At 35.2% G+C, this 27,771-nt stretch overlaps 1 protein-coding gene across 2 annotated transcripts in view; it reads left to right on the forward strand.

Annotated features, from left to right (window-relative positions):
• Window positions 1-27,267, forward strand: part of VEGFC (vascular endothelial growth factor C) — a 121,148-nt gene extending 93,881 nt beyond the window's left edge. For both annotated transcript variants that reach the window (XM_050792560.1, XM_050792561.1), the window contains exons 4-7: window positions 5,254-5,405; window positions 22,874-22,980; window positions 23,280-23,613; window positions 26,765-27,267. In XM_050792560.1, coding sequence (XP_050648517.1) covers window positions 5,254-5,405; window positions 22,874-22,980; window positions 23,280-23,613; window positions 26,765-26,879 — 708 coding nt within the window. In that variant the 3' untranslated portion in view covers window positions 26,880-27,267. The remainder of the gene's footprint in view (window positions 1-5,253; window positions 5,406-22,873; window positions 22,981-23,279; window positions 23,614-26,764) is intronic.
• Window positions 27,268-27,771: the final 504 nt, after the last annotated feature.

Here is a 27,771-nt window from a genome sequence, read left to right on the forward strand (position 1 = left end):
TTCTTCAGGGGGTACATATATATGTACTTAATGGACTAAAGTTTAGAATATTTATATTTAAATTAAATATGGTAGTGAGATTTGTTCTGAAGAGAAGCTGGTTATATTTAGGATATAATGGTGTTTTAGAGGAAGGCATTTTTTGTGTCATATTTGTATCCACACAAACATTGCTTAGAATTTAGTACTAAATTATAACTCAAGATCTTCTCAGTAAGGAAGTTCTACCCCTTTTTCTTGAATAGCCTGCAAGATAAGTACAAGTAGGAATTGTTGCTTTACAGCCGTTGTTATGCTGCTGTAAACAACCTATTGTTTCAAAATGTGGCTTTATTTGATGTCCATTCTTGTTGGTGAGAACTGACTATTAAATATTCCTATTAAAGAATGCCAGTAGATTACAACTGGGAACTTCTCAGTTGGAAACACTTTCCATTTCCTCTTGTTTATTATAGTTTTACAGAATATACAGTCAGATGTTTTTTCCAGTTGCCAGCCTTGCTTAATTACTGTTTTTTATATGTCCTTTTGATCTTCTCCAAAACCAGCAGCTGGTATTATATGCCTAAAGTATACATCAGACTCCATAATGAATTGTATTATTACAACTTTTTTTGTGTCCTACATTGGACACAAGTTAATAGCATTTATTGTTCCAGAACAATTCACTTTATTTTATAAAACTGTTTTAGAAAAATTATAGTTTTCAAAATATCAAATTATAATAGATTATATCATCAGTTAAATACATCATCAATCAGTATTTACTAAATAAACATACATACTTGGAGTTATTAGCTAGTGCTGAACATAATACATAAAGTTTATGCTCTATGAACTTAAATGTAGAACAGAAAATACTATTATATACACAATAAAGCACAAAATAGTCTGACAATAGTATCATGATTCATGTTTTCTTAAAATAATCTACTTACTGTTTCAAACATTGATATGTTTAGCTAGATCTAAACTCTTTTGAGAGAAAATTCTAGTTACTGTGTTAGTTCAGATCATTATTTAATGGCAAGAACAAATTGCATAAGGGAATTAAACTCCAGTGTTTATGGTAAGCTATTTGGTATTTCAGAAATTCTACCATAGTATCTCTTTCTGTGTATATGTATTTTCTCATTCACCCTCACCATGAGATTTCTTTTTTTTTTTTTTCCTTTTTTCTTTTTCTTTTTTCTCTTTTTTTGGAGAGGGAGTCCGCCTCTGTTGCCCAGGCTGGAGTGCAGGTGCAGTGGCACAATCTGGGCTCACTGCAACCTCTGCCTCTCAGGTTCAAGAGATTCTCCTGCCTCAGCCTCCCAAGTAGCTGAGATTACAGGCATCTGCCACCCCACCTGGCTAATCTTTGTATTTTTAGTAGAAACGGGGTTTCACCATGTTGGCAAGGCTGGTCTTGAAGTCCTGACCTCAAGTGATCTGCCCACCTCGGCCTCCCAAAGTGCTGGGATTACAGGTGTGAGTCACCACAGCCGGCCCTCACTGTTAGGTTTCTGATCAGCCGCATAGAGGCAAGGTCATTACTGATGACTGTTATCCTGAGATTCTAGCAAGGAGCTTGATATCATGTAGGTACTCAACAAATAGTTATTGAAAACTAAACAAGGAAAAGATTTTAAATAGAAATTTTAAAATTTGGAGTTTCTTTAACAAAAATTTAAATCTTGGCTGATGTGAATGATGATAAAAAACAAGAAGAAGAAGAGGAGGAAGAGAAATCCAAACACTACACTGAAATCACCATTATCATTATCCCTATTTTATAGGTAATGAAATGGAGGCTTGGGGAAGTTGGCTAATTTTTCCAAGTCTCAGAAGTAGTAAATTGAAGATCCAGGACTCTGATTAATGTCTGTTTCTCAAGACTAAGTAAACTCTTGTTTATTCTTACATATTTAGTGGAGTAGGGAAGTTGCCAGTGATTTGAAAAATGATGTGTATTTATTTTGGGACGGGGACATGCGTGTTTATAATACACTTCTAATTATTATTTTGTCAGTTCAAAAATGTATATTTTTGAAGCATATAGTATCTAATTAGGAAAAAATGCTTATGGAAATCCTTAGTAACATAGGGATTAAATATAGCTATGTAAAAATTAATGAAGGGGTCTGTAAACAGGAAAATAGAATTTACTATATTTATTGAAAAGGCAGTCGAAACTGTAATCATTTATACATGATAACAGTAAGTCAATCGATATATACACATGAGACCAGTACAGAAAGAATCTGAAAAATTGAAGAGGCCTCTTTAGTATGTGACAAGAGCTAGTATAGGTACAATTACATCTTACTACATACCCAGACAGCGTACTCCCGGTAGATATTACTAATTTTCCTGAAGTTGATAGATAAATAAAACTCAATTATCAAGACTCTTTCTACTTTTAATATTATCAAAGGTATCTTTCTCTGGACTCTTAAAATTTTTTCACACTGGTGTCAAGTAGCAGGTCAAAATTTGGGGATAGAGGATGTGTTTCAAGAGAAGAAAAATTTTTTTGACTTTAATTTTTCAGTCTCTGTTCCTTTTGATAAAATTAACTGAATTCAGCCTGCCAATTGCCTCTTAGACACATAAAAGAGAAATGAGACATCAGTTATTAAGATTTTGATTTTTATTCCTTTATTTTATGTTTTGATTTCCTTTATTTCCTTTAAGTAGTTAAACTGCAATACAATTTTTCTCTCCAACTGTACTTCCATTTTATCACTTATAAAAGTCTTCACCTTAGAGGAAAAGACAGTTCTCTAAACAGTGATTTGGTTTTAGTGCTGTTTTACCTGCCTCCTTATTCTTTTAGTCAGTATATTCAAAAACACATTTCTTGTAGCCTTTGAAAGCATAGAGGCACACTTAGTTTTCCAGGAAGACGCTTTCTTAATGTGAATTAGCTATTCTTCATCTCACCAGAATGTTCTTCAAAGCTGCTGTTCCTGAATTCATGCTTGGTACCCATGGGTGGATCCTGATTTGTGAACATTATCTACCTAGGCGTGGATGAGGTCTCTCCATGATCACTGATACTGCTCACTGCAATCTGTCTACCATTTGGAAAACAGGCTGGGGCAGAATTTGGAAGGGCAGCCATCAGTGGGAGCAGGAATGATGCTGCCAAGGGTTAGGGGTGGGAAAACATAAAATCTTCTACAATGGCTGTTAGTTATCTCAAATAGTGCCTTACCTTCACTATCAGGCTCTGACCTGCCTGGTTTCACTGGAGACAATGCCAAATCCTGCAGTGCTTACTTATTTGTTTATGCATTGCTATAAAGGAATACCCAAGACTGGGTAATTTATAAAGAAAATAGGCTTAATTGGCTTATGGTTCTGCAGGTATAGGAAGCATGATGCTGGCATTTGCTCACCTTCTGGTGATGTCCCAGGAAGCTTGCAATCTTGGTGGAAGGAGGTGCTGGTGTGTCACATGGCCAGAGTGTGAGCAAGAGAGGGAGGGGAGAGGTCCCAGACTCCTTTAAACAACCAGCTCTGGCATGAACTAACAGCAAAATCTCACTCCTTACCAAGGAGATGGTGCTAAGCCATTCATGAGGGATCTGGTCCCATGACCCATTCGTCTCCCGCCAAGTCCCACCTCTAAGATTGGGAATCACATTTCAACATGAGATTTGGAGGAGAAACACATCCAAACCATATCAGATTACAAACACTGTGTGTATAAGCACAATTGTTTCTGCTGGTCTGAGCCACTTGAGCCCTTTCCCTCTAGTCACATGGAGTACTTCTTGTCCCCCATATCCACTGCTGCTTCCTTCCTACAGCCCCTGCCCTGCCACAGCCCTTGGAACCACACCAGGTGCTGGTTATCTCCTGTCAATTCCTGTTATATTTGATTTCCCAGAGACATGTGGCCCTGTGACCACATACCACCTGTTTGAAGCTCTCCTCTCTTTCTCTGGCACCCCTTGACAGTCTCCCCTCCTGATGCTCCATCATTGTTATGCTTCTTCCCAGACATATTCACTAGTACCTTTGCCTCTTCCCACCTCATAGATGTTCCTGTGCCCCGGGTTTCTATTCTTAGACATTTTCTCGTTTCATTTAGAGTGCTCATCAAGTAATCTCATCAACGTCCAAGACTCCAATTACAGCTTAAATGTTCATGACTTTTCAATGGCTCTCCTAAACTCACACATATGTGACTGCCTACTAGATCTAAAATCTTAGGTACACCTTCCTACCATCTACATTATTAGAGAGCTTAAATAATCAAATTATAAATTATACAAATATAAAAAATAAGTAATTTTATAAGTTTATTAAAAATTGCTTCTTTTTAAAACCACTTTATATGTCTTCTGTAGTGCTAGTTCTTAACACACATTCCGTAGACATCTTAAAAGATAGAAAAATTGTAGCTTATGAAGATTTTAGAGTGTAAGAACCCTAGGAATTTAAATCTACTTAGTTTTACTTAATCAATGATGTATTTATATATTTAATTTAAAACATTGTTTTTGGAGAAAGAAGAGAAAAAGAGAAGTTCTTCTAAATAAGGTGTTCAGAAGGAGACCAGTTAAACTAAATTTTGACTATAATTCAGAATTGTGTAAAATTTCCTACCTTGTTTCAAGCTCATTATTTTCATAATGACTTTATCAAGATAGCGGAAACATGACTTTATCTATTAAATTATAAATTTTTTTTCTTTTAAACGTAATCAGTTTGTAAGAAATAAATATAAAACTACATTGAGGTAGAAATTTAGTAAAAATTAACTCCACATCTATGTAACTTATGTCTGTGTATTCAGTTTATTTAAAGTAGGACATAACCAAGCATTTCTGGGTTGTGTGGCCAATAGCTTTGCTCTTAAATCACAAAGATGCTTGTGTGTGTGACACTTTTTAAATCCTTAGGATATTTTAAATGTTCATGTCAAAGAATCTGTAACTTTGAAACAGTTCTTTTTTCTTGAACACATTGGTCTGTCATGTCTCTGCTCTGTAATCATTAGTTGGTTATCCTAATTCTAATACGCTTCATAACTAGTGACATAAGATAAACATATGGAGTATTTATTACTCTGATAAAAGATACTGGTTAGGAGCAAGACAGTTTTTACTTTGTAATCATAAAAAACATAGCGTCCTGCATACATTATTCAGTATTACTTATATAGAGCTAATCTCACTCTTTTTCGGACTCCAGTATTAACCATAAAAGTGCTTTATAGCATCTATATAATTTTTTCTTCTTTTTGTCCCTTCTTTGTAGTTATTTGAAATTACAGTGCCTCTCTCTCAAGGCCCCAAACCAGTAACAATCAGTTTTGCCAATCACACTTCCTGCCGATGCATGTCCAAACTGGATGTTTACAGACAAGTTCATTCCATTATTAGACGTTCCCTGCCAGCAACACTACCACAGTGAGTATGAATTAAATCCATTTTTTCTGCATCCTCTACTAATATTACATTATTTTCAAGTAAACATAAGTTTATTATAAATAACCTTTGTGAAATTTACTATAGCATACTCTGCTTCAAATACAAAACAAAGACAAAATTTTGTATAGTATACCATGAAAATAAACTGAAAATTAAAATTCAGTGGGAAGCGCATTTTAGAGGCAACGTAATTCAAATATAAAAGAAGTATGTCTGTGAAATAAAACACATTCCACCAGGGTTCATAAAATATCAGTAAGGTAGCTTAATTGATTTAACATCCCTGAAATCAGATATACTAACTCATAAATCATATTAAAGCTCAGAACATTTCAGCCTTGATAAGATTTTAGGCCAAAAAAAAAGTAAATGTAAATAATTTTATATCTATTAGCATTCAGTTGCTTTCTTCAATCTCAAATATAAAAATATATATGTGTGTGTGTATATATATGTATATATACCTCCATGTTTCTTATTTCAGCAAGATTTGAATAGTGAAATAGTGATTAATTACTTGAAAAAAATTATCTTAATATCATTTCAAATTGATATTCAAACCGTTATTTGTTATTCAAGTTTCCTTTTTTTTTTTTTTGGAGGGGCAAATGGCCGCATATACTTCATGTGATCATATAGGAGAACTTATCATGTTCTCCTATATGATCATATTCTGACCCTGTGAATAGTTGATTATGAATTCATATGCATTGCTACCTAAGACCTGAGAGCTTTCTGCCCCAAAGTAGGGATGCAACCTTTGTTCCTTAGGATATGCAGTGCATGTGGATGAAACTTACATAACTCTAACATTTGTAACAAATGTATAAATAAATTGATCAGAAAACATATATATTACAAAAAAAATTCAGAAAACCTTGCATTTTTTAAAGACTCAACAATAAATGTAATATGCAAACCATGGTCTTCCTCACTGAATCAAGTTGTACTGCTCTGCTTAGTGTGGCAGATGGGGGACGCCTTGTTTGTCCAGGGACAGTTTAGGAAAACCTGGAGGATAGCCTACTTTGAGTAATAGCTGTCTCCTTTTACGTGAGAAAGCAAAGATCTTCCATTTATGAATAGATGTATGCTAATACAAGCAAGAGACCACTACCACCTGAACTCAAGAGGATGCTGTATGTGCAGTTTCATCCCTGCAGGCCCGAGAGTTCTGTTCACGTTCCTCAGCCTGAGCAGAAACCCTCAGTGACTCCTTCATTCTGAGAGTTTTAGCCATTATCTCCATACTCATGGTTTCCAAAGTGACGTTTGAAGATCTAACCATATTTTTGACTTATAATATTTTATCTAAATCTATCTTCTATTGCTATGTTTGTAATTATATTAGCTGTAAGTACAAATAGAAAGACTTGTTAAATCCTTTATTTCTACATTATTCATGGCAGTGTTTTCTCATTTTCTTTGAGGCCTTGAAATCACAGTTGTCATTACTTCTTCTTCTTCTGTTCCATCTAAACACGATTGATTAGTTTGGAGGAGGAGGAGATATGTGTTCCAAGCTAAACTTATATTTCATTTCCATCACTGCCATTATCATCCACTTCATTATGCATGTCTTTGATTTAATGCAGTGATGTTCATACTAGTTTTCAAGCATCAAGTCTTTCTCCTGTTGTATAATGTCACTGTTTTATGAAGTAAGCTTTAAAAGGCATCATTTCATTCATCTCACCAGAAACAGTGACTTTCAATTGCTCAAAGAACTGAGCAGAAATATCTCACCATCCTATTCTGGTGTCAGCCTTCCTTTCTTGTTTTGTCTTCCATTATTCACCCAGTCTGTGTTTCACCAAGTCCTCTTCCCAGAACGGCAAGCTCATTTCCTGCTCTGTATCTCGTTTCTGTTCTGGCCCTGGCTTGTTTTCTGCCTTTCCAAAGCCCTCTCCATTTCTCAGAGTTCAGGTAAAGGTCTTTCTCCTGCATTTGTCTTGTCTAAATACCACGGCCACCTTTGCTTCTTGAATACCCATAGCACTCACTGAATTAACTTCATCCTCACGTGGCTTTATCAGGGTCTGCACGTGGAACTGGATTATGAGAGTGTTTCCAGTAAGTTTATGTCCTCTGCAACATTCAGCTAACAATACTCAAAAATACATGAGCTGTTCCTGTGCTCTCAGCCCTTTACCTGCATTGTCTGATTTAACCCTTAACAAAATCATCTAGAAGGTCAGCAGCAGCGTTTGCCTGATTTTACAGATGAAGGAGGAAATCACACTCCAAAGCTGTTGGCTAAACAATGTACATAAATGCTTGTTAAATAAAATGACTTATTTCCTGGATGTATTTTATAGCATTTGCCATGTTTTTATGATTACTTATTCATATAACAAGTATCCTATAGACTGTTTGAGGTCAAGAAGAGACAGGAAGCTACAGCAAAAAAAGCCTAAGTCTTAGAGTAAGCCGTATCTGATTCTGAATTCAGATTTGCCATTAATTCATTCTTTATGATTGGCTAGGTGTTTTATGGCTCTGAAACTCAGTTTACTTATATATAAACTGTAAAGATGTAAAGAGGATTGAATGAAGTACTGAATGCTTATGCAGTGCTTAGCCAAGTGTCTGGTATCCAGAAGGTAGTCATTAAAGGGCAGATTTATTATTACCATTAATATCCAAGTCTGATTCATTTCCTCATCCATGTGTTTTCCAGTATTTTTAAAACCACTATTTACAGTAAGAAATACATTTTATATTCCAAACCAGGATGTGTGATATACACACACATAGTGTGTGTCTGTGTATATATATATATGTCAATATTAGAGAGTTTTAAATTAGATAGCTAGATAACTTCACATGTAATTAGTTATGTATGAGCATTAAACTGAAACAAATTATCATTTAAAAGTATTGTCCTTAATTATAGTGCTGCTCAAGCTTTCTCATTATCACAACCCCAAGGATCTTTTTATAAACATTTTTTTCCTAATCACTTTCCCCATAAAATTTTAATATCACAAATATACTCTGTCCCTCTTTACACTATATGTATATCTGTGCTTTATATAAAAAGGAAGTATGAAGTTTACTTTTCTATTCAATATAGGGTTAAAAGACAAAATAAAATGTTTAAATTAACATTTAAATTAAAAATTTTTTCTCTCTTAACAGCTAACATAAATTTATAATTGTATTTGCCAAGAAACTTAAGGTAATCTATTTCAAATTACATATGCAAAGTAGCAATTCATATCAACATATAATACAAATATAATAATTTATAAAATCATTCAAAATCACTATTTTTCCAGCAAAAGTAAAATACTTTTTTAAATAACTTCTTTAAAAATGTTTGGAGAGCTTAACTATTAACTTTGCTCAGTACGAGAAAACAACTTTTAACTTTATATAGCTGATAAATATTAATTTAGATATTGCCAACTTTTTCTTTACATCATTTTACATGTAATGGTATGACTAACATTTGTAGAATTAATAATAAAATATAAATTATTATTATTTAATTCTCAAAGCTCCAGTCACACACGAAAGCACCAAGGACCAAGCATAAGCAATATCCACTGGACAACCAATGGCAGCCAATAGGCCCACATAGGTACCACTTAGTAAATGACTTTGAAATCACTCAGTCAATCAAGAGAAAATCCTCCAGTCACAGCCATCTAGTCACCACCATTTCATAGCTCATATATTGCAAATACTTGGGGTATGTTCCATTGCCAATGCTATTTGTGTAATGGCCAATAAAATCCAAGAGAATTTAAGTATTAAGGAATATTATTTTCTTGGGTTTTGGAGAGACAAAAATCATTGAGATACTAAGATTTCAGCCCCACCCCGGCCTCATACCCAATTTTTACCCCCTTAGGGATGATTTTACTTCTTTTATGAATATTTGCCATATTACATGTGATATACGCAAATATTTTTTCTTTTCTGTTTTTCTTTGTGAAAATATTGGTCTCAACCCATTATGAATTATGGCCCACAATTTAATAAAAGCTACACTAGTGATAATATATATATGATGGACATGTAAGTATGTTATGAAATTCTAACATTAGTTAAGATTTAAGAAGAACAGTCACCACAACAGTGACTAAAATTAAAAACACTGACAAAAACAAGTGTTAGAACGTGGTGCAACCAAAACTCATATGTCATCAATGGACATTAAAATTGTTCAACCAATTTACAAAACAGTTGACAGTTTCTTATGAATTTAACAGCTACATATTTATACACAGCAACTTGTGTACAAATGTGTTCTTTATTAGTCAATAACTGGAAACAACTCAAATGCCCATGAAAGATGAGTGGATTAACACATTTTAGTATATGCATACAGTGGAACATTGCTGAGCAATGTAAAAAGAATGAACTGCTGATACACACAAGAACATAAAAGGATCTCAGAGACACTGAGTTGAGTGAAGTACACTAGGCTAAAAAGAGTACATGCTGTATGATTTGATTTACATGAAGCCCTTAAAAGAGGCAGATGTACTCTAGAGTGAGAGAACACAATTCAGTGTGTGTTTTGTGTTTGAGGATGTGGATTGAGATTGACTAGGAAGGGGCATAAGAAACATGGTGAGGTGTTGGAAATATTCTATATTTTGATTGTAACAGTAGTTAATGTGGATACATAAGCTTATGAAAAGATGATAAATTCAAACTAGCATTTTATTGTATGCAAATTACTCCCCAATAAAATTGATTTTTGAAAACTCTAGGTAAAAAATACCTTATTAAGCATAATTTTTAAAGTAGTTTAGGTTTAAAACAGTAGATTTCTCTTTTTTGTTGTTGTTGTTGTTTTTTTTTTTTTTTGAGATGGAGTCTCACTTTGTCAACCAGGCTGGAATACAATGGCACGATCTCAGCTCACTGCAACCTCTGCCTTCTGGGTTCAAGCACTTCTCTGCCTTACCCTCCCGAGTAGCTGTGATTACACTTGCCCGCCACCATGCCTGGATAACTTTTGTATTTTTAGTAGAGATGGGGTTTCACCATTCTGACCAGGCTGGTCTTGAACTTCTGACCTCATAATCCACCCGCCTCGGCCTCCCAAAGTGCTGGGATTACAGGCGTGAGCCCCCATGCCCGGCCTAAATAGTAATTTTTTAAAAACCTTTACAATAACATGTTAAGTCAAATCTTTTATTCATTAGGGAGAGAGATTTCCCAGAGTCATCCATAAGCTGTACGTGGATTCACTAAGATAAAGAACACTTCTAGATCTTGTTAGAGAAGAAAAAGATGCACTTGGCTGGCTCTGAACTTAGAGCACGTAGAATCAAGTAAGAACAACAAATATTATAGTTACATTATTATTGTTTTATTTTACTAAATATTACAAAGCACCAAGCCTCTGCCACACATTGCCTCATGTTCATACAAATACTGCTGGTAGCTCCATTTTTGATACACATCACATAGTACAGAGCGAAGGGTATGGATGCTGTAGGTGGCTTCCAGTTTTGAGAATTTATTCTCTGATTTCTCTTTGAGTTTGAGTAGGTTCTCTAAACTTTGTTGTGACACATTTTTTTTATCTACGAAAGAGCACATAAGAATGTTATGTATAACATCATACAGTATAATATTTATAAGCTAATCTTCACTGAAATCAATCTGTTCAATAACATTATACCATATTATATATTAATCTGATACTGTATAATAGCATAATGTAATACTAATAACTCCTAACTCAAGGATGTTGTGATTTTTATAACCAGCAATTCATGTTAAATATTAGCGCAGTGCCTAAAACATAATAAGCATTCAATAAATGATTGCTGCTATTTTTACTAACATCCTACAAATTTGGAAATTGAGTCTTAGAAATGTTAATGTGTGCAATGCTAAGCAGCCAGAAAACTGCCAAGAAAATATAAAAATTAAAATCATTTTATTTCTGACACCCATGTGTTCCCCCCAATATCTTCTAGCATTTCTAGTATTTACAGAAAAACTTTCAAGTCTCAATATCAGAAAGTATCATAAAAGCCAGAGGAAGTAGCAATTCTCTCTAGCAGACACAGTTAGATACCAATTTTCATATTGGTGTTCTAGCAGATTATTTTTTCCTATTATTTCCTCTCATATTTTCTTCAAATTCAACTCCATGTATTTCCATGGCCCTTTAGTAGAGACTGTCTTTTCATGGAGGGAGCCATTTGTGATTAAGCAGCGATCCCCTAGATTTTCCTGCTTGGTAGTAGTGTTTCTTTATTCATTCATGAGACATTTATGCCAGGTCTTCTGACTCCATAACACTGTACTAGGAAATGTGGGGTACTTTTAAAATGAATAATACAATTCTTTAGCTAAAAGAATTCATGCACCAGAGTACAAACAAACATATTATTTCTAATATAATAAGTGTCTAAAACACTATGCTGTACTTCATTCACTCATTCAACAAATAGCATTTGTGTTTCTACTAGGTACTAATAAAGTGCTAGACCATAGAGATAGAAAGATACACAGAATTGTTACTCTGGAAGAAATTCCATTCTGGAGCCAGGCATGTAAACATACAACTGAAATCAGTGAAATAAGTGCGATGAGGAAGCGTCCTGGAGACATGGGTACAGTAGAGAGGGTATACATGAGTCTGGAGAGGTCAACAGAATCACATATGACAGCCTAGGATGGGCTCTTTCTTAAAGTCTCTTGAGAACCACTAAAAATATATATGCAGAGATGTGGTATCTGCAGTTTTGTATTATAGAAAGAACAGGCTGGTGGCAAGGGAGTATGTGGATTAGAGGAAGCAAAATGGGAGGTGGAAAAATTCAGGAGTAATCTTTTGAAATAATCAAAGAGAGAAATAATAAAGATGGTGGCCATGGCAGTGGATATGGGGATGGAAAGAAAAGAGGTGGAAAAGACATTAGAAATACAGGAACGCATATGACTTGGGAACCGTATATGGGGAATGGTAAAGAGGGAGAAGTTGAAGATGAAACTGTATGGATGATATTCAAAAGACAAGGAGCACCTGTTCGTAGGAGGAACTAAGGAGAACTGAGTTTTTACACGTTAGCTTGAGTGCTTGTAATATTTGTAAGACATCAAAGTGCTAGAGCAATTGGAAAAGATGACTTCAACCAAAAGAAATATAGGAAGTAAGAAGACAAGAGGAACCACAGATGAAACTGTGGAGAAATCAATATTTAAGAAACAGTAATTGGTAGAACAGACACAATAATCTGGAGAAACAATCTGTACAGGAGACTGAGAAGAAGCAAGCAGAACAATCAGAATAACAACAGAGAGAGAGAGACCACAAAGGCCAGTAGAGACATGAGTTCAAGGAAGGAGGAACTGGTAAGAAGTGCCAAATATTAGAAAGGTTCAAGAATGACTGGGACTTACTCTATTAGCTGGACAACATGAAATGTAGATGTTTATTTACTAATAACTTACCATAATCTGGGCACAGTAAGGGAGAATGTGTTTTGAGAAAGGGGGGGAGAAAGCAAAAGAGTGAAAGAAATTCGCATTTACACATGAGAAACTAAATCAGAAAGGGTAAGTAGATTTCCCCAATGTCACACAACTAAAAAAGTTGCAAAGCAGAGATTCGAACTAAATTTATTGGAATACAATCCATTTCTTTTGAGGTATGGTTATTACTGCATTTTTATTGTTTTTAATTGATACATAATTATATGTATTTATGGGGTATATGTGATATTTTGATACATACATATAATGTGTAATGGTTAGATCAGGATATTTTGGATATCTATCACCTCAAACATTTATCATTTCTTTGTGTTGTAAACATTTTAAATCTTCTAGCTATTTTGAAGTATATAATAAAATGTATTAACCATTGTTACCCTGCTGTGCTATGGAATATTAGAACTTGTTTCTTCTATGTAACTGTACTTTGGTATGCATTACCAACCTCTCTTCATTCCCCTACAATTGACCCACCCTTCCCAGACTCTGGTAGCCATCATTCTACTCTTTACATCTGTGAGATTCACCTTTTGACTCTCATAAATGAGTGAGAACATGAGATATGTGTCTTTCTGTGCCCAGCTTATTTCACTTAACATAATAGCCTCCAGTTCCATCCATGTTGATGCAAATGACAAGATTGCATTCTTTTTATGGCTAAATAGTACTCCATTGTATATGTATACCACATTTTCTTTATGATTAACTTCTACAAATTAAAAAATATCAAATACCAAGGGCAAAACAAAAACAAAACAAAATTTGCCCTTCTACCAAAATTTGAATGTAACAACTCTTTTGTCATATTTACTAAAGATACAACTGAAATCCCCAGTCATCATTCTTCACTCTTCATTCCCAGAAGTAACCACCACTCGAACATTGTATTATTCTCACTCTTCTCTATTTTTATGGCACTGGATGTATTAACATACCAGGAGATATTATACAGTGCAGCTTTTAGTGTTTCGCATTTTAAGTTAAAATGTTGGCATTACATTTTTTCTCTTGAGATTATGTTTTACAGATACAGTCATATTGCTATTTATAGACCTGGTTTACTCATTTAATAACTATATAGCATTCCATTAAATAAATAAACACAAGTTTTTATTTTTCTTTTTATTCTGTGACAATGTACTATAGGGAAGTCAACATACACTACAGATTAGCAAGAGAGTACAATCAAAGAGGAGAGAGTGGTGTCAAATAGACAAGGACCTTGAAGTTAATACTGCTAAATTTATTAGTTACTTGGTTAGCATGGACAATGTCCATAAAGATGTAAGAAAATAACACGTTCTGAGGACAGTTAATAAACCAGATTAATTTGGATCTTGAGCTGTGAAAGCAATTGGATATTAAATGAAAAGACAATGCTGTGATTCTAAAGCTTTGAGCACCAGCCTAGGGAATGTCACCTATTCTGTAGAAGTATTAGGGGAGCAGAGGTTGTTTCTGGGTAGAGGAATGAATGACAAGACAAATGTTCAGCATAGCCAAGAAATCTTGAATTATTTTTAATGGATAATAAATATAGAAGACAGGTATTATTGCAATTTGGAAGACAGTCACATTATGGTGGAAAAGAGAAAAAGGATGGAAAAAGATGAGAAAAAAATGAATAAACCTAGCCCGAAGGCTAATTTGCCTATTTATTTATTTGCTGCCTTTGATTTCGTTTATTAAAATGTTGACATTGTTTACTCAGTAAAAGTTACTTGCTTGCAAGAAGTTACACTTACTAGGGTTTGTTTAAGAAGATTTTATTCTTATGAGAATACATCTTATTTCCAAGGAATAAAGTAGATTTATAGCCAAGGAAACCTTCGATTTGGAACTTGAGGTCTCAATGTCTTTGGTCTATTAATCTTTAACAGATCCTCAGTCCAAATGCCTAGACACTTAAATATCCATGAGTTTTACTTTTAGCCATAATGCTTCACTCTTTCCTTTTTAATTTGAAGGTTATACATTATGGCTTCACCAAAAGAGAATGAAGCAAAATAGCATAATAACATTAATTTAATAAACTGTATCAGAGCAGAAATGGAGAGATAGCTGAGCTTCCAGTTAATTGGACCACAGTCTTGTACTAAATTATCAGAAACTACCGTTTTTCAGCATTTTAAAATATGCATCTTTAGTCAGCCCTGAGAGTATTCTCTTTGCCAGTTCAAAATCTTTATGTCCATATGCAGTTATTTTTGAAATCATAAGTCATATGTCTGTTCATCCTCTTTCCTACAAAGCTCATTATGTAAACCTTGTCTCACACTTCAAAGGATCACCTGTTAATATGAATGGATTTACCAGTGGAACTCAGGAAAGAGATTCCAGGCTGTGAGCATTACTGTTTTTCTAAAGGGAAGGTAACTTTGATAAATAGTTTGCCTGCCTTTGGACAGTCTCGTTTCTACCTTCTAAAATACGATAATTGAAAGCATCGCATTCCTATGACTTGCTGATAGATTGTGAGAAATAACAGCAAAATATATACAGCTGAGGAGATTGCATCAATATATCTCTGCACTGAGATTATGGCAGTGATTTGCCTAGAATTGGTTGCTATTAGATCAAAGATTGTCATAAAGTTTAAAGTTACATTCAACCAAACACATGGACAATTTTTGTTAATAAATATCATATTAGACCAGATTTACCAGTTTTTTTCTAAAATTTAATAGACATTTTTTAACCATTTTGGTTTACAGAAAAAGCAGAAAGTATAGAGATTTTTCATATAACATCTTATCCTCTTCCACGAATTTCCTCTATTTTTAACATCTTGCGCTAGCATGGTACATTTGTTACAGTTGAGGAACCAGTACTGACATGTTATTGTTAACTAAAATCCATAGTTTACGTTAGGGTTCCCTCTTTTTTGGGTGTAAGTTCTGTGGATTTTGACAAATGTATAAATGACATGTGTCTATCATTACAGTATCATGAAGAATACTTTTACTGCCCTAAAAGTCTCCGTGTTCCACCTGTTCATTTCTCCCTCCCCTGTATTCCTGGCATCAACCAGCCACTTTGATGTCATATCAACTCTTATAGCCTCATAACATGTTTTTATTGTCATCATTGTTTTGTTTTTGTTTTTCTGTTAATGACGTGTGGCTGTTACAAGGTAATAAGACCAGAGGCTGTTGTTGAAGGACGTTTTTTCTTAATTCCTGGTTGCTTATCCTTGAATTACATTACAAGCTGATAAATCCAGTTACCATGGAATTTCCATTGTTTCAACCTGCCAATACTTCTCTCAAGCTTGTATATCCAAGAAAATATAAAAAATAATAGAGCAGAAAATCACAAACTTCCATACTTATCCTACTCTCCCTGTGTCCCCATTCCCAGTTCTGGTGGCTTTCCAACTCAATTAAATCCTGTACTTAGCCAGTTGGTAACCACACAATGTGACATGTTTTATATCCAAGTCAGTCTTAGATTAGGTGAACTTTTGTATGTGGCAGATTACTGCTTAATTTATACTCAGACAAAAAGGAAAAAATTAAACATATAAACACAATTTTTTTTTTTTTTGAGAGTCTCATGCTGTTGCCCAGGCTAGAATGCAGTGGTGTGATCTCAGCTCACTGCATCCTCTGCCTCTCGGTTTCCAGCGATTCTCCTGCCTCAGCCTCCTGAGTAACTGGGATTACAGGCACGTGCCACCACACCCGGCTAATTTGTATATTTTTAGTAGAGATGGGGTTTTGCCATATTGGCCAGGCTTGTGTCAAATTCCTGACCTCAGGTGATCTGCCCATCTCGACCTCCCAAACTGCTGGGATTACAGGCGTAAGCCAGCATGCCCAGCCTAAACCCATGTTTTAAATTAATGCAATGATTGTATTAGCCTTTCAAATATTGAGAGTGGCAAAATTGTTACAACTATGGAGTTTTCATTGATTCATCCTACTCGCCATCTTTTCCTTTAATGTCTGAACAAACCCCAGCTCTGTCCACTGTTCTCCCTGTCAGTAGACTAACGGAACACTTCCAAACAGTAACACAACAGACACAAACACAAGTTCATGCGGAATCAATAAAAATCAATAGAACGGAAGATAAGTCTATGTGTTCTTTGGTACATACTATTAAGCGTGTGCCTTTTTAACAATTTATATGAAACCTAAAATGTATGTATTTCTGATTTCTACCTGTAATACTGAAGAAGTTACTTAATAATGTTGAATATAAAGGCCACTTTTATGTAACCACTTTCCATTCACTATTAACTGCTGTTTCCAAAGTATAAGCAAATCAGTCTCTGTGTACATAGGTACATAGTCAAGTGTATACAAGCATCAGGCATAACAAACTCAAGATGAACACGACAATTCAAAGACATTTGGTACAAAATTGTTGAAGCATTTTTACCCAGCGTTCTGTGGCTCTGACAATGAAAGAATATAGTTGCTCTTCCAGCTGCTATTCAGACAGAAAGCTTGGGCAAGAAGGGTCTGTATCTATATTCTTCATAATATAATTACAGGTTTCAAGTTCAGATAACATCAGCAGTTGGCATTTGAAAACCAAAACCCTATTTTGCTATTTATCAAGATTATTAATATAGTCAGATTTTGCTTATTTGTTTCTTTTTTTCTTTTGAGTCGGAGTCTTGCTCTGTCACTCAGGCTGGAGTGCAGTGGTGTGATCTCAGCTCACTGCAAGCTCCACCTCCCAGGTTCATGCCATTCTCCTGCCTCAGCCTCCCAAGTAGCTGGGACTACAGGCACATGCCATCACGCCAGGCTAATTTTTTGTATCTCTGGTAGAGACGGGGTTCACCGTGTTAGCCAGGATGGTCTCGATCTCCTGACCTCGTGATCCACCCGCCTCGGCCCCCCAAAGTGCAGGGATTACAGGCATGAGCCACCGTGCCCGGCCTATTTGTTTCTTTAATAAGGTACGAACATCCTGTTGGATAACCCATTGAATAACATGAAGATGCTCTGAAGGAGTATATGAGAGCTCATGGTACCTGCCTTGAAACACGGGTTTCACTAATGCTAGTGGCTCACACTTCCCATTGAACAAGACTAGGGGTAGGAAGGCTATTTGAGGGACACAGCTATGGAACCATAGGTGCCACATAGTAAGCCAAATTTTCATTTGCTGTGTTATTGTGAAAAACCTTATTAAAAGAGCTTCCAATGAGAGTACTTGATTAATAATGCAGTTCGTATCTATAGAAATAATTTGCTTTTCAAAAAAGTCATGTGTTACAGTTGAATTCACATTAAATTAATGTTATTCATTTTGAATGATCTGTGAAGTATTTTAAGAGAGATCTGGGGAAGTAAATCAATAAGTAGTTTAACATAAATCAAGGTGCAGTTAATTTTTTTCAATTAGAAATATATTACAAAGATCCTGCCATTTGCAACAACATGAAATAACCTGGAGGAAATTATGCTGAGTAAAATAAGCCAGACATAGAAAGATGCATATTGCTGATCTCCCTTATATATGGAATCTAGGAAAGTAGAATTCATAGATACATAATAGAAGAGTGGTCACCAGCATCTTGGGGGTGGGGGACATGGGGAAATGTTAGAGGGTGACAACTTGCAGTTACAAGGTGAATATGCTCTGGAGACCTAACGTATAGTACAGCATAGTTACTCTACTCAATGGTATTCTCACGACACCCTCCCAGGCCCCCACACACAGTAACTCTCTGAGGTATGGATATGTTAATTAGTTTAATTGTGGTAATCATTTCACAATGTATACATATACCAAAACATCACTTTGTATAACTTACATATGTACAATATTTATCAATCATACTTCAATAAAGCTGGAAAAATGCATGAATATTATATATGTGTGTGTGTGTGTGTGTGTGTGTGTGTGTGTCAAACATTATAGCAGATTATAGCTCTTTGAAAAAGAATAACATTTCAGCTCAGTTCTAAGGCCAAACAAAAGGTGATAGCATGTTTTAGTTCCTTAAATGTGAATTTGAGGAGTCAAGAAATCTCCAAGTGTAGGAAAACCTCAGTGCCAAAAAGTGTAGAATATGAAAGAATCACAAAAATAGCATGCACAAAATAGCCTGCTATGATGTTCAAAGTATAAGAGCTAGTAATTATTAACCAACATTTAGAATATAATGTAGCAGAACATATTTGGAACACATTTATCTGTTAATATTTCCAAGGAGAGATAAACGCAAATAAGATTTTCTTTAACGTTAATTGTTCTTTAGTTTGAAAAACGCATATACTCATATTTTTGTCATCTGATTTTAACCAGCAAAAAGCAATAGCTGCCAAACGAAAGTCAAGTGAAGCTGTGAAAATAATTAATGAAACAAGTCTGGTAAAAGCATCTTTATCCTTCATACATGTTATAGGCAGGATTGTGGTTGTGTCTGTGTGAGTGTGGTGGGGTCAGTCAGGGGATAGGAAAGTTAGTTTATTCACATGATTCTCAACGTATATATACCTTGCAAATAATTGTGCAATTCCCTGCTTTGCAGACAAAATGTCTTTGAATCAATGTGTTTTATAAATACACTATACAAAAAAAAACCATAAACCTTTAAAGCATTTATGCACTTTAAATTGAATTTAAAGTATTAAACACTTTAATATTCAGAACTAGAAGAGAAACTTCAGTAAGGAGAAATGCTTTGGAGATTAAAATGTAAAGGAGATAACCAAATTTTACTAAACCTTCTGTCCATCATGACCACATTTCCTTTCATTCTAACATAACAATATTTTGAAAATTTTGACCCCCCCCCCATTTTTACATGAGAAGTTTTAAATGCCAAGAACTTGCTTCTCACTTTTGAAGCAGGGTGCTTTCTTTAGGAACCAGTCAGTATCACATGCATTCTATTGGTTTGTATTTTATTATTTTTATTATATATCCTTCTGTTACATTTTAAAATGCATTTCTGAGCCCATGCCATTGATTTCATGATTCATTAATGGGTTGCAAGCAGCAGTTGGAATAGCACTGGTTTAGGTAGTGGCAATATAAATCACATGTTGGTAAAGTGAAAGATATCTTTCTACCAACACGGTATAATGACCACTTGATGCCAACATGGCAGTGTGTCACTTAAACCATATATCAATCAACATTGAAGCAACATGACCAAAATGGTTGTGCCATCATTTATAGAAGAAGATTGTGAGTTTCATGCAGCCAGGAATAATTGCATTGCTATTATAGAACTTAACATAAGTTGTAACTTATTTGATGGAAGGACACTAACAATCAAGAGGATATAAATTTTAAAAATGATGATACTTTTTTGGACAATTGGTAAGTACTGACTGTCTGCATTTTATCTAAAACAATATACGTTCATGATTAACCAAGAAAATATTGACAAAAATGTGCAATGAGTAGAGACTTGCCCTTGAAATTCCCTAAAATTAGTAGGAAGGTACAGTGTTCTCCAGGAAATATTGGTAAGTGAAAAAACAAGGTTTACAATAGTGTGTAAGGGATGCTATCATCTGTGTAACAAAATGAGAAAAAACATATATACAATTTTTTGGCAAGAAGATACCCTGAAAATATAAACCAAAAAGCTAAAAAAAGAAACTTGCTGATGATACAGAACTTCTCTGTATATTTTTCTCATAGTCTTAACTCTTATAATTACATCCATGTTTGACATTTTCAAAAGTAAAAGCACAAAAGTACATAATATATTCAGGATAAAACAAATGACAGTTTATATGAAGACGGTTAGAAGCCAAGGTTTTCATGGAAGTTATTAGTATGAAGTCAAGGTAGTACATTAAAATCCAGTAATGTTAATTGGATTTGGAGGTAACAGTATGAAATGTTTTCTCTAAAAATATACACAAGAATCTCTTGCTTGAGATCAGTAATCTATTCCCAAAAATAGATATTGAGAGCATGTTTCTGTTGTTCTAAATGGTAACAATTATAGTGAGTGGAAGGTAAACCAAAACATAGCTATTTCTTGTAGAATAATTGATACCTAATAACGCCTGTAGAAAAGTGACAAACTATCTTGATAAAATCTAAATTGTATATTGTTTCTTAATCATCCAGCAATTATTGCTGTTACTAACATACAGTTGCTTTGTATCTAGTTACATGGACTGTGTGTGTGCTGTACGAGAAATTGTTACTTTATGGCATAGCATAGCAAGTAACACAGCAATCAAAAAGTTAAAAGTCAACATTTAAATAAAAGACCCATAATACACTGTTTTTCACCATGCTAAAGGAGACATGACTCTTGAAGAAACTCAAGAAGGGACAAAGAAGGGTCAAATCAGTCATTGCAGTTTGCAGAAGGTGATGGGTGGATGGAGGACAAGTGGGCAATCTTAGACAAACTGTCATATTAAGAGGAATGAAGAGACCTTCCCTATGTCTAGTACATGCTGTAGTGACTGCTGGACAGGAAAGCTTTGGTCAATCTTCAGAAATGATGTTCAAGCTGAAGGAAGATATTGAAGCTGCATTTTGGTTGCAAAATGCAGGTTTGCTTGTTTTTCTATTGAAAAATTCCTTCATGCGATGCTGTAAGAGTTATCAGGCTATTATTAAAAGAAAGATGTATTGTCACACTGAGTATGACTGCAAAACTTTCTTAGCAAATGGCCTGTTTGTTTATACTCAATGCACATGTTAAGGTGGCTACATAGGATTCTTACTCTGTTCTAAAATCAATTTGGAATGTAACTCAACATTCTTCCAGCACATAAAGTTGTTTACAATATTATAGAGTGTGAAAGACATAAATAAATACTTCCATTTGATGTCTACACCAACATTAGATGAAAAAATGAGGTAGTGAGAAGTTGGTATGTATTCTGTAAATTAGGATATTTAAAACCAAAAATCCTTCTACTGGGTAAACATTAACTAGGAGAACATTCTACAGGATATACATGCATTTTTCTAGCTCTGCCCCCTGAAAAGATCTAGTAGTAATGTGATGTGATGGCACTAAACACTTCCGATTTCAAATGATAGCCTCTAAAACACTGTTTTCCAACAAAAAGAATTAGGGCTTCTGAAGAAATGGATGATTCCAGGTGTGGAGGAGAAAATGAGCAAGCTGAGCTTGTGATATATGTTCACCCCAGAGAGGGCTCACGTCACGTGGGCACCAACAGAGAGGGGTCTCAGGTAGCAACAGTGGGGCCATTGGACCATCAAAGGAGCAATTGGTGTACTTGATTGAAGCCTGTAGGTTCATAATTTTTACTAAAAGAAGGAAGGAAGGAAGGAAGGAAGGAAGGAAGGAAGGAAGGGGAAAGGAGGGGAAGCAAATGAAGAAAGGAGGGAGGCAAGGAAGGAAGCAAAGAGCTAGAACAACAACAAAACAAAATATCTTTGATAACTTTTTGGTGGAGTACAGAGTGGAAATTTTGCATTACTGGAGCCTTTACAACATGGGGATCTGTGATTCAGAAATAAGTCAGTAAAGATACATTTTACATAGATGTTTCATCCAGCATTGCTTGGAAAAGCCAAAATTGGAAATGATGTAGATAGTTACCTAAGAGATAAATAAAACAAATAATGATACATCGTTTGTATGGAATATTACATAGCCACCAAAAATAATGGAGCAGAACTCTATTCAATGACTTATAAAATTGTCCATGAGATATTGTATAATAGAAAAAATAAATTTCAAAGTAAAAGATCTTACCTTATATATTTCACAAGCTAAAACCCTATATGATTATACAAATCCACATGTTTGCCTTAAAAAGATAAAATCTGGTGTCCTATATGACCATACCACAAATAGTGATCACCTCTGGGGTTGGAATTTGATAGCAGTTGTAGGTAGAGATAGTTTGGAAGAAAACATTCACATTTTATTTCATAATTCTTATGTTTTTAAAGCTTTTTTATAAGCATTATTTTGATACATATGTGAGCAGAGATGGTCCCTTCTAGGTACCAGTCACACCATTGCTAAACCTCACCTGTTTCTTCCAAAGGTGCCAGGTGGCAAACAGGACTTGCCCCACCAATTACATGTGGAATAATCACATCTGCAGATGCCTGGCTCAGGAAGATTTTATGTTTTCCTCGGATGCTGGAGATGGTAAGCAGAATGATATTTTAAAGACTAAATGCCAAGGGTCTATATTGTGATTAACATATTCTACTATTAAAACCACATGTACAATATTCATCATTCTTTGAAATAAGTGACTAAAGAATAGTACATTTTCTACTTCGCATTGGTATTATTTTGAACTCCTTTGTAAAGGAACATACTCATGTTTGTACACAATCCTTTGAGGGAAAACATACAAAGGAAGATGCTTTTAGAAGCTTTTGTTTCATGCCACACCCAGAACCAAGTGAGGTATAGTAAAGATGCTCTGACTGTTTGTCTAGACTCAACAGATGGATTCCATGACATCTGTGGACCAAACAAGGAACTGGATGAAGAGACCTGTCAGTGTGTCTGCAGAGCGGGGCTTCGGCCTGCCAGCTGTGGACCCCACAAAGAACTAGACAGAAACTCATGCCAGTGTGTCTGTAAAAACAAACTCTTCCCCAGCCAATGTGGGGCCAACCGAGAATTTGATGACAACACGTGCCAGTGTGTATGTAAAAGAACCTGCCCCAGAAATCTCCCCCTAAATCCTGGAAAATGTGCCTGTGAATGTACAGAAAGTCCACAGAAATGCTTGTTAAAAGGAAAGAAGTTCCAACACCAAACATGCAGGTAAGAGATCCTCATAAAGAGTTTTAATTTCTCTTACTAGAAATATGTTCTAAACTAAAAGCTGTTTTCTTAACCAAAGTAGCAATTGCTTGTTAGAATGAGGCCAATAAGTTCTGAAAGATAAAATCTTATTTTTTTTTTAACCAATGCATGAGACTGAATTTGCTTCCAAAAAAAGCAAGATGGGAGCCTTGAGGATAAAACTAAATCCAAGTTCCGAATATACTCTAGATTAGTGGCTCCTGTGGGATGTTTTCAAAATACATCCAGGCAATCCACTCCACCCCCACCAAAAAGTATAATGCTTTCAGACATCACTTAGGACAACTGTTCTAAATGCAGACAATTTTTACACAAAACTTACAAACAAAGGATAGGATAGTACCATTGACTATAGAATTATACCTGGAAATGAAAAGATTTAAGCTAAGTATTTGATAGAATTAGAGAAATAAATGAATATATTGTTAAAGGTACCCAAGCCTCATTTCTTAAACTTGGTTTTGCACTCTTCTCCACCAAGAAAAAAAAAAATGAAGTTACTGGACTCAAGCACATTCAGTGTTAATCCCTGAACCTCTTCCTCTTTAATCTCAGAGAATAAGGTGATCCTACTATTTAAGCCAGACCTGTGCATTTGACATTTTCTCCACATTCCTTCAACATTGCTTCATGCCATTCCTTCTTTCTTCTATAACTTCAACATCTTCAGCTCTACTTTTTTCCCCCTCAGTTTATAAAAGTTCCCAAATTTCTTCTATTTTATTAGCCTGTTACTGTGAAGCTGAGCATACTTTAGCAACCGAGCTCTGTCCTCTTCAAAGCTGCTCAAAAATGAGGCATTTGTTTTCACCTCTTTCATCTACCATGTATTCAACCAACTATAACCTGGTTTATGGCCTACGGTGCTATGTTAAACCTCTGTTTAAAGTTTCATTGGCCTCACAGTTACCAAATCCAACAGAGAATTTTGTCCTTAGGTAACCTGTCCTTTCCATGGCCTTTTTCTTCCAGCCCACCTCTTCTATGATGTGACATTGTACTTTCCTACTTGTATACTAAATTTTCAGAGCATTTGTTCTTAATCACTTTCACTCTTTTACATCCACTCTTTACATATGGGAAGATAATGTTCTTTTTAGCAAAAAAAGCTCGTATTCCATTTATTTACTACTATCTTCACTAATGTTCATTATTGTTTTTCCACAGTATATAACGAGTTCATCGTTTTATTCTCAAGAGTTTTGTGTCTTTATTGTAATGTATGTTTTTGATTATTTTCCTCAACTAATATTTCACCTACTGCATAAAATGGCTTTAGTGAATCTAGCTATCTCATTGATTATATTTTTCTTCCCTTATACTGCAAAGTACATCGTAAGTATTTCTTTTTTAGAAAGAACTATATTCCAATTTTACCTACATATTCCTACTGTAATAACCAAAAAGATATTTCAAAAATGTATATGCTAGTATTTTCAGAAGGATACAGACACTCAATCTTTTTAAGCCTTATTAAACTATGTTTTATATTGAATTCTTGAGTGAGTTTAGTATACATTGAAAAATCTGAAATTCCTATGTCTGCATACAGACTAACCAGCTGTCATACTTTTCTACAGAATTCTTATATGAACACAGACAATATTTCTATCATTGCATTTCTCCTAATAGTATACATTCTTTCAAAAAGGCTTTCTGTTTACTGCAACTCATCCTATGTTCATTTTTCTAAGTGTGTAATTCCAGACTTTGTGATATAAATTGGAGCAAAAGAGAAAATATCATATTTTGAAAATTTATATTCTCCTCATTCTCTCTTAATATTTATTACAAAGTGCAGTGGGCAGAGTATATATTCTTTGGTTCATGGCCTTAATTAACAGCTTTTATGGATCATTAAGTATCATATCCCTTTTTAGTAGAGGAATACCAGTAGTCACAACTATGAATTCGCATTTGCAAAGTTTAAAAAAATTAACTAGACATGCTTTCTTTTCTAGAGCCAAATAAATGAAATATGAAAACCAAATTGTGTAGGGATTTTTGTAGCACACTTTCGATTTCCACCTCAGGTCATCTTGCACGTTTCCCTTTACACCTATTCCCGCACATTAGGCATGCTCATACTCCAAAAAGTTTTTCAAAAATAGCTCCAATTCTCACCGGGCGTGTTGACTCACACCTGTAATCCTAGCACTTTGGGAGGCCAAGGCGGGCAGATCACTTGAGGCCAGGAGTTCCAGACCAGCCCAGCCAACATGGCAAAACCTTGGCTCTACAAAAAATACAGAAAGTTAGCCAGGCATGGCTGCACACGCCTGTAATCCCAGCTACTCAAGAGGCTGAGACACAAGAATGACTTGAGCCCAGGAGGCGGAGGTTGCAGTAAGCCGAGATCGCACCACTGCATTCCAGCCTGGGCAACAGAACGAGACTCTATTTCAAAAACTGAGGTCTCAATTCACTGGAGCAACGGGGCAGGGAACAGATTGACCAGTTGGTGATTTGTCTTCTCTCTGCTACTGGAACCCGGCAGTCTAGGATGGGAGGAAGGGGACCCTACTGCTGAGTATTGTCCCTCTTACCTCCCTGCCCCAGAATGCCTCTGTTTCACCTGGAGCCCAGGTGGAAAGGAAGAGTTAGCCACCATCATGCAGCCAGCTGCCAAGTAGAGACACAAGAGTGAGGGTGGGGCTGCTCACTGAGGACCACAGTTCTGCCAACATGGCTGGTTTAATTGCCTGGAAGTCTGGGTCCCATACAAGTCCCAGACTCATGTGAATTCAGCCATGCTTATGTGATCACAGTAAGTCAGCAGACCTTCAATGTTCACTTTCAAAATTTCTGTTTTATGTTTCTTTCATCCATGAAGCAAAGAGCACTTCAAAGGAACTAATGCTTACAATACCTCATCCTTCCTTCCATTTGTTATATCACCAAGCAAGACTTTTATTTTAAGGCCTTTCCATTCCTCTGAAATGTTGTAATTCTAAGCAGAAACAAACTTTTATAAATCTATGAACAATTGCATCATAAAATTAGTAATTTTGTTCTAGTCTGAAATATAAAAACACTGAAATACCTTGGTAGCATAATGAATCCACTGCCTTGATCTTTAACATAAGTGTGTTCTTGTTTGTTCTCCTAGCTGTTACAGACGGCCATGTACGAACCGCCAGAAGCCTTGTGAGCCAGGATTTTCATATAGTGAAGAAGTGTGTCGTTGTGTCCCTTCATATTGGAAAAGACCACATATGAGCTAAGACTGTACTGTTTTCCAGTTCATCGATTTTCTATTATGGAAAACTGTTGCCACAGAAGAACTGTCTGTGAACAGAGAGACCCTTGTGGGTCCGTGCTAACAAAGACAAAAGTCTGTGTTTCCTGAACCATGTGGATAACTTTACAGAAACGGACTGGAGCTCATCTGCAAAAGGCCTCTTGTAAAGACTGGTTTTCTACCAATGACCAAACAGCCAAGATTTTTCTCTTGTGATTTTTTTTTTAAAGAATAACTATATAATTTATTTCCACTAAAAATATTGTTTCTGCATTCATTTTTATAGCAACAGCAATTGGTAAAACTCACTGTGATCAATATTTTTATATCATTCAAAATATGTTTAAAATAAAATGAAAATTGTATTATAAGCTGCTAAGTTCAGTCCATTATCATCTTACATGATGAACGAAAACTGCTATCATGAAGACACTGATCTTTCTCTGCCCTTTCTTCTCCTCTAACCAGACGTCACATATGTATTACTATGATAAAAGTATGATCCTGTGAAAGCCAGTGTCAGAGGACAACAGAATGCTATTGCTTCATCTCTTATGAACATTTTAGCACAGGATACTTTTGAATTTATAACCAAGTGAATCAATATGTAACATCTTGTAAAATAGACTGCTCAGCATTGGGTTAAAAGTCATTCAGTACTCTGGGAACATTCAGAATCTTACCTTGGTAGAAAAGCCTGCAGTATATATTAAAGTAGCTTTAAAATATTTTCACAAAAATAATCTTTTCCAAATATTTGATTTCTTCTGGCCAGCTAAAATACTTTTTGTGAGTGGAAGTGCTTCTATCCAATACATTTATAAAAAACTAAAAATAATATTTAAATGCTCATGCATGTTTAAAAGGAAACATTT

This window comes from Macaca thibetana, chromosome 5 (genome assembly GCF_024542745.1).
Source record: "Macaca thibetana thibetana isolate TM-01 chromosome 5, ASM2454274v1, whole genome shotgun sequence".
Taxonomy (NCBI): Eukaryota; Metazoa; Chordata; class Mammalia; order Primates; family Cercopithecidae; genus Macaca; species Macaca thibetana.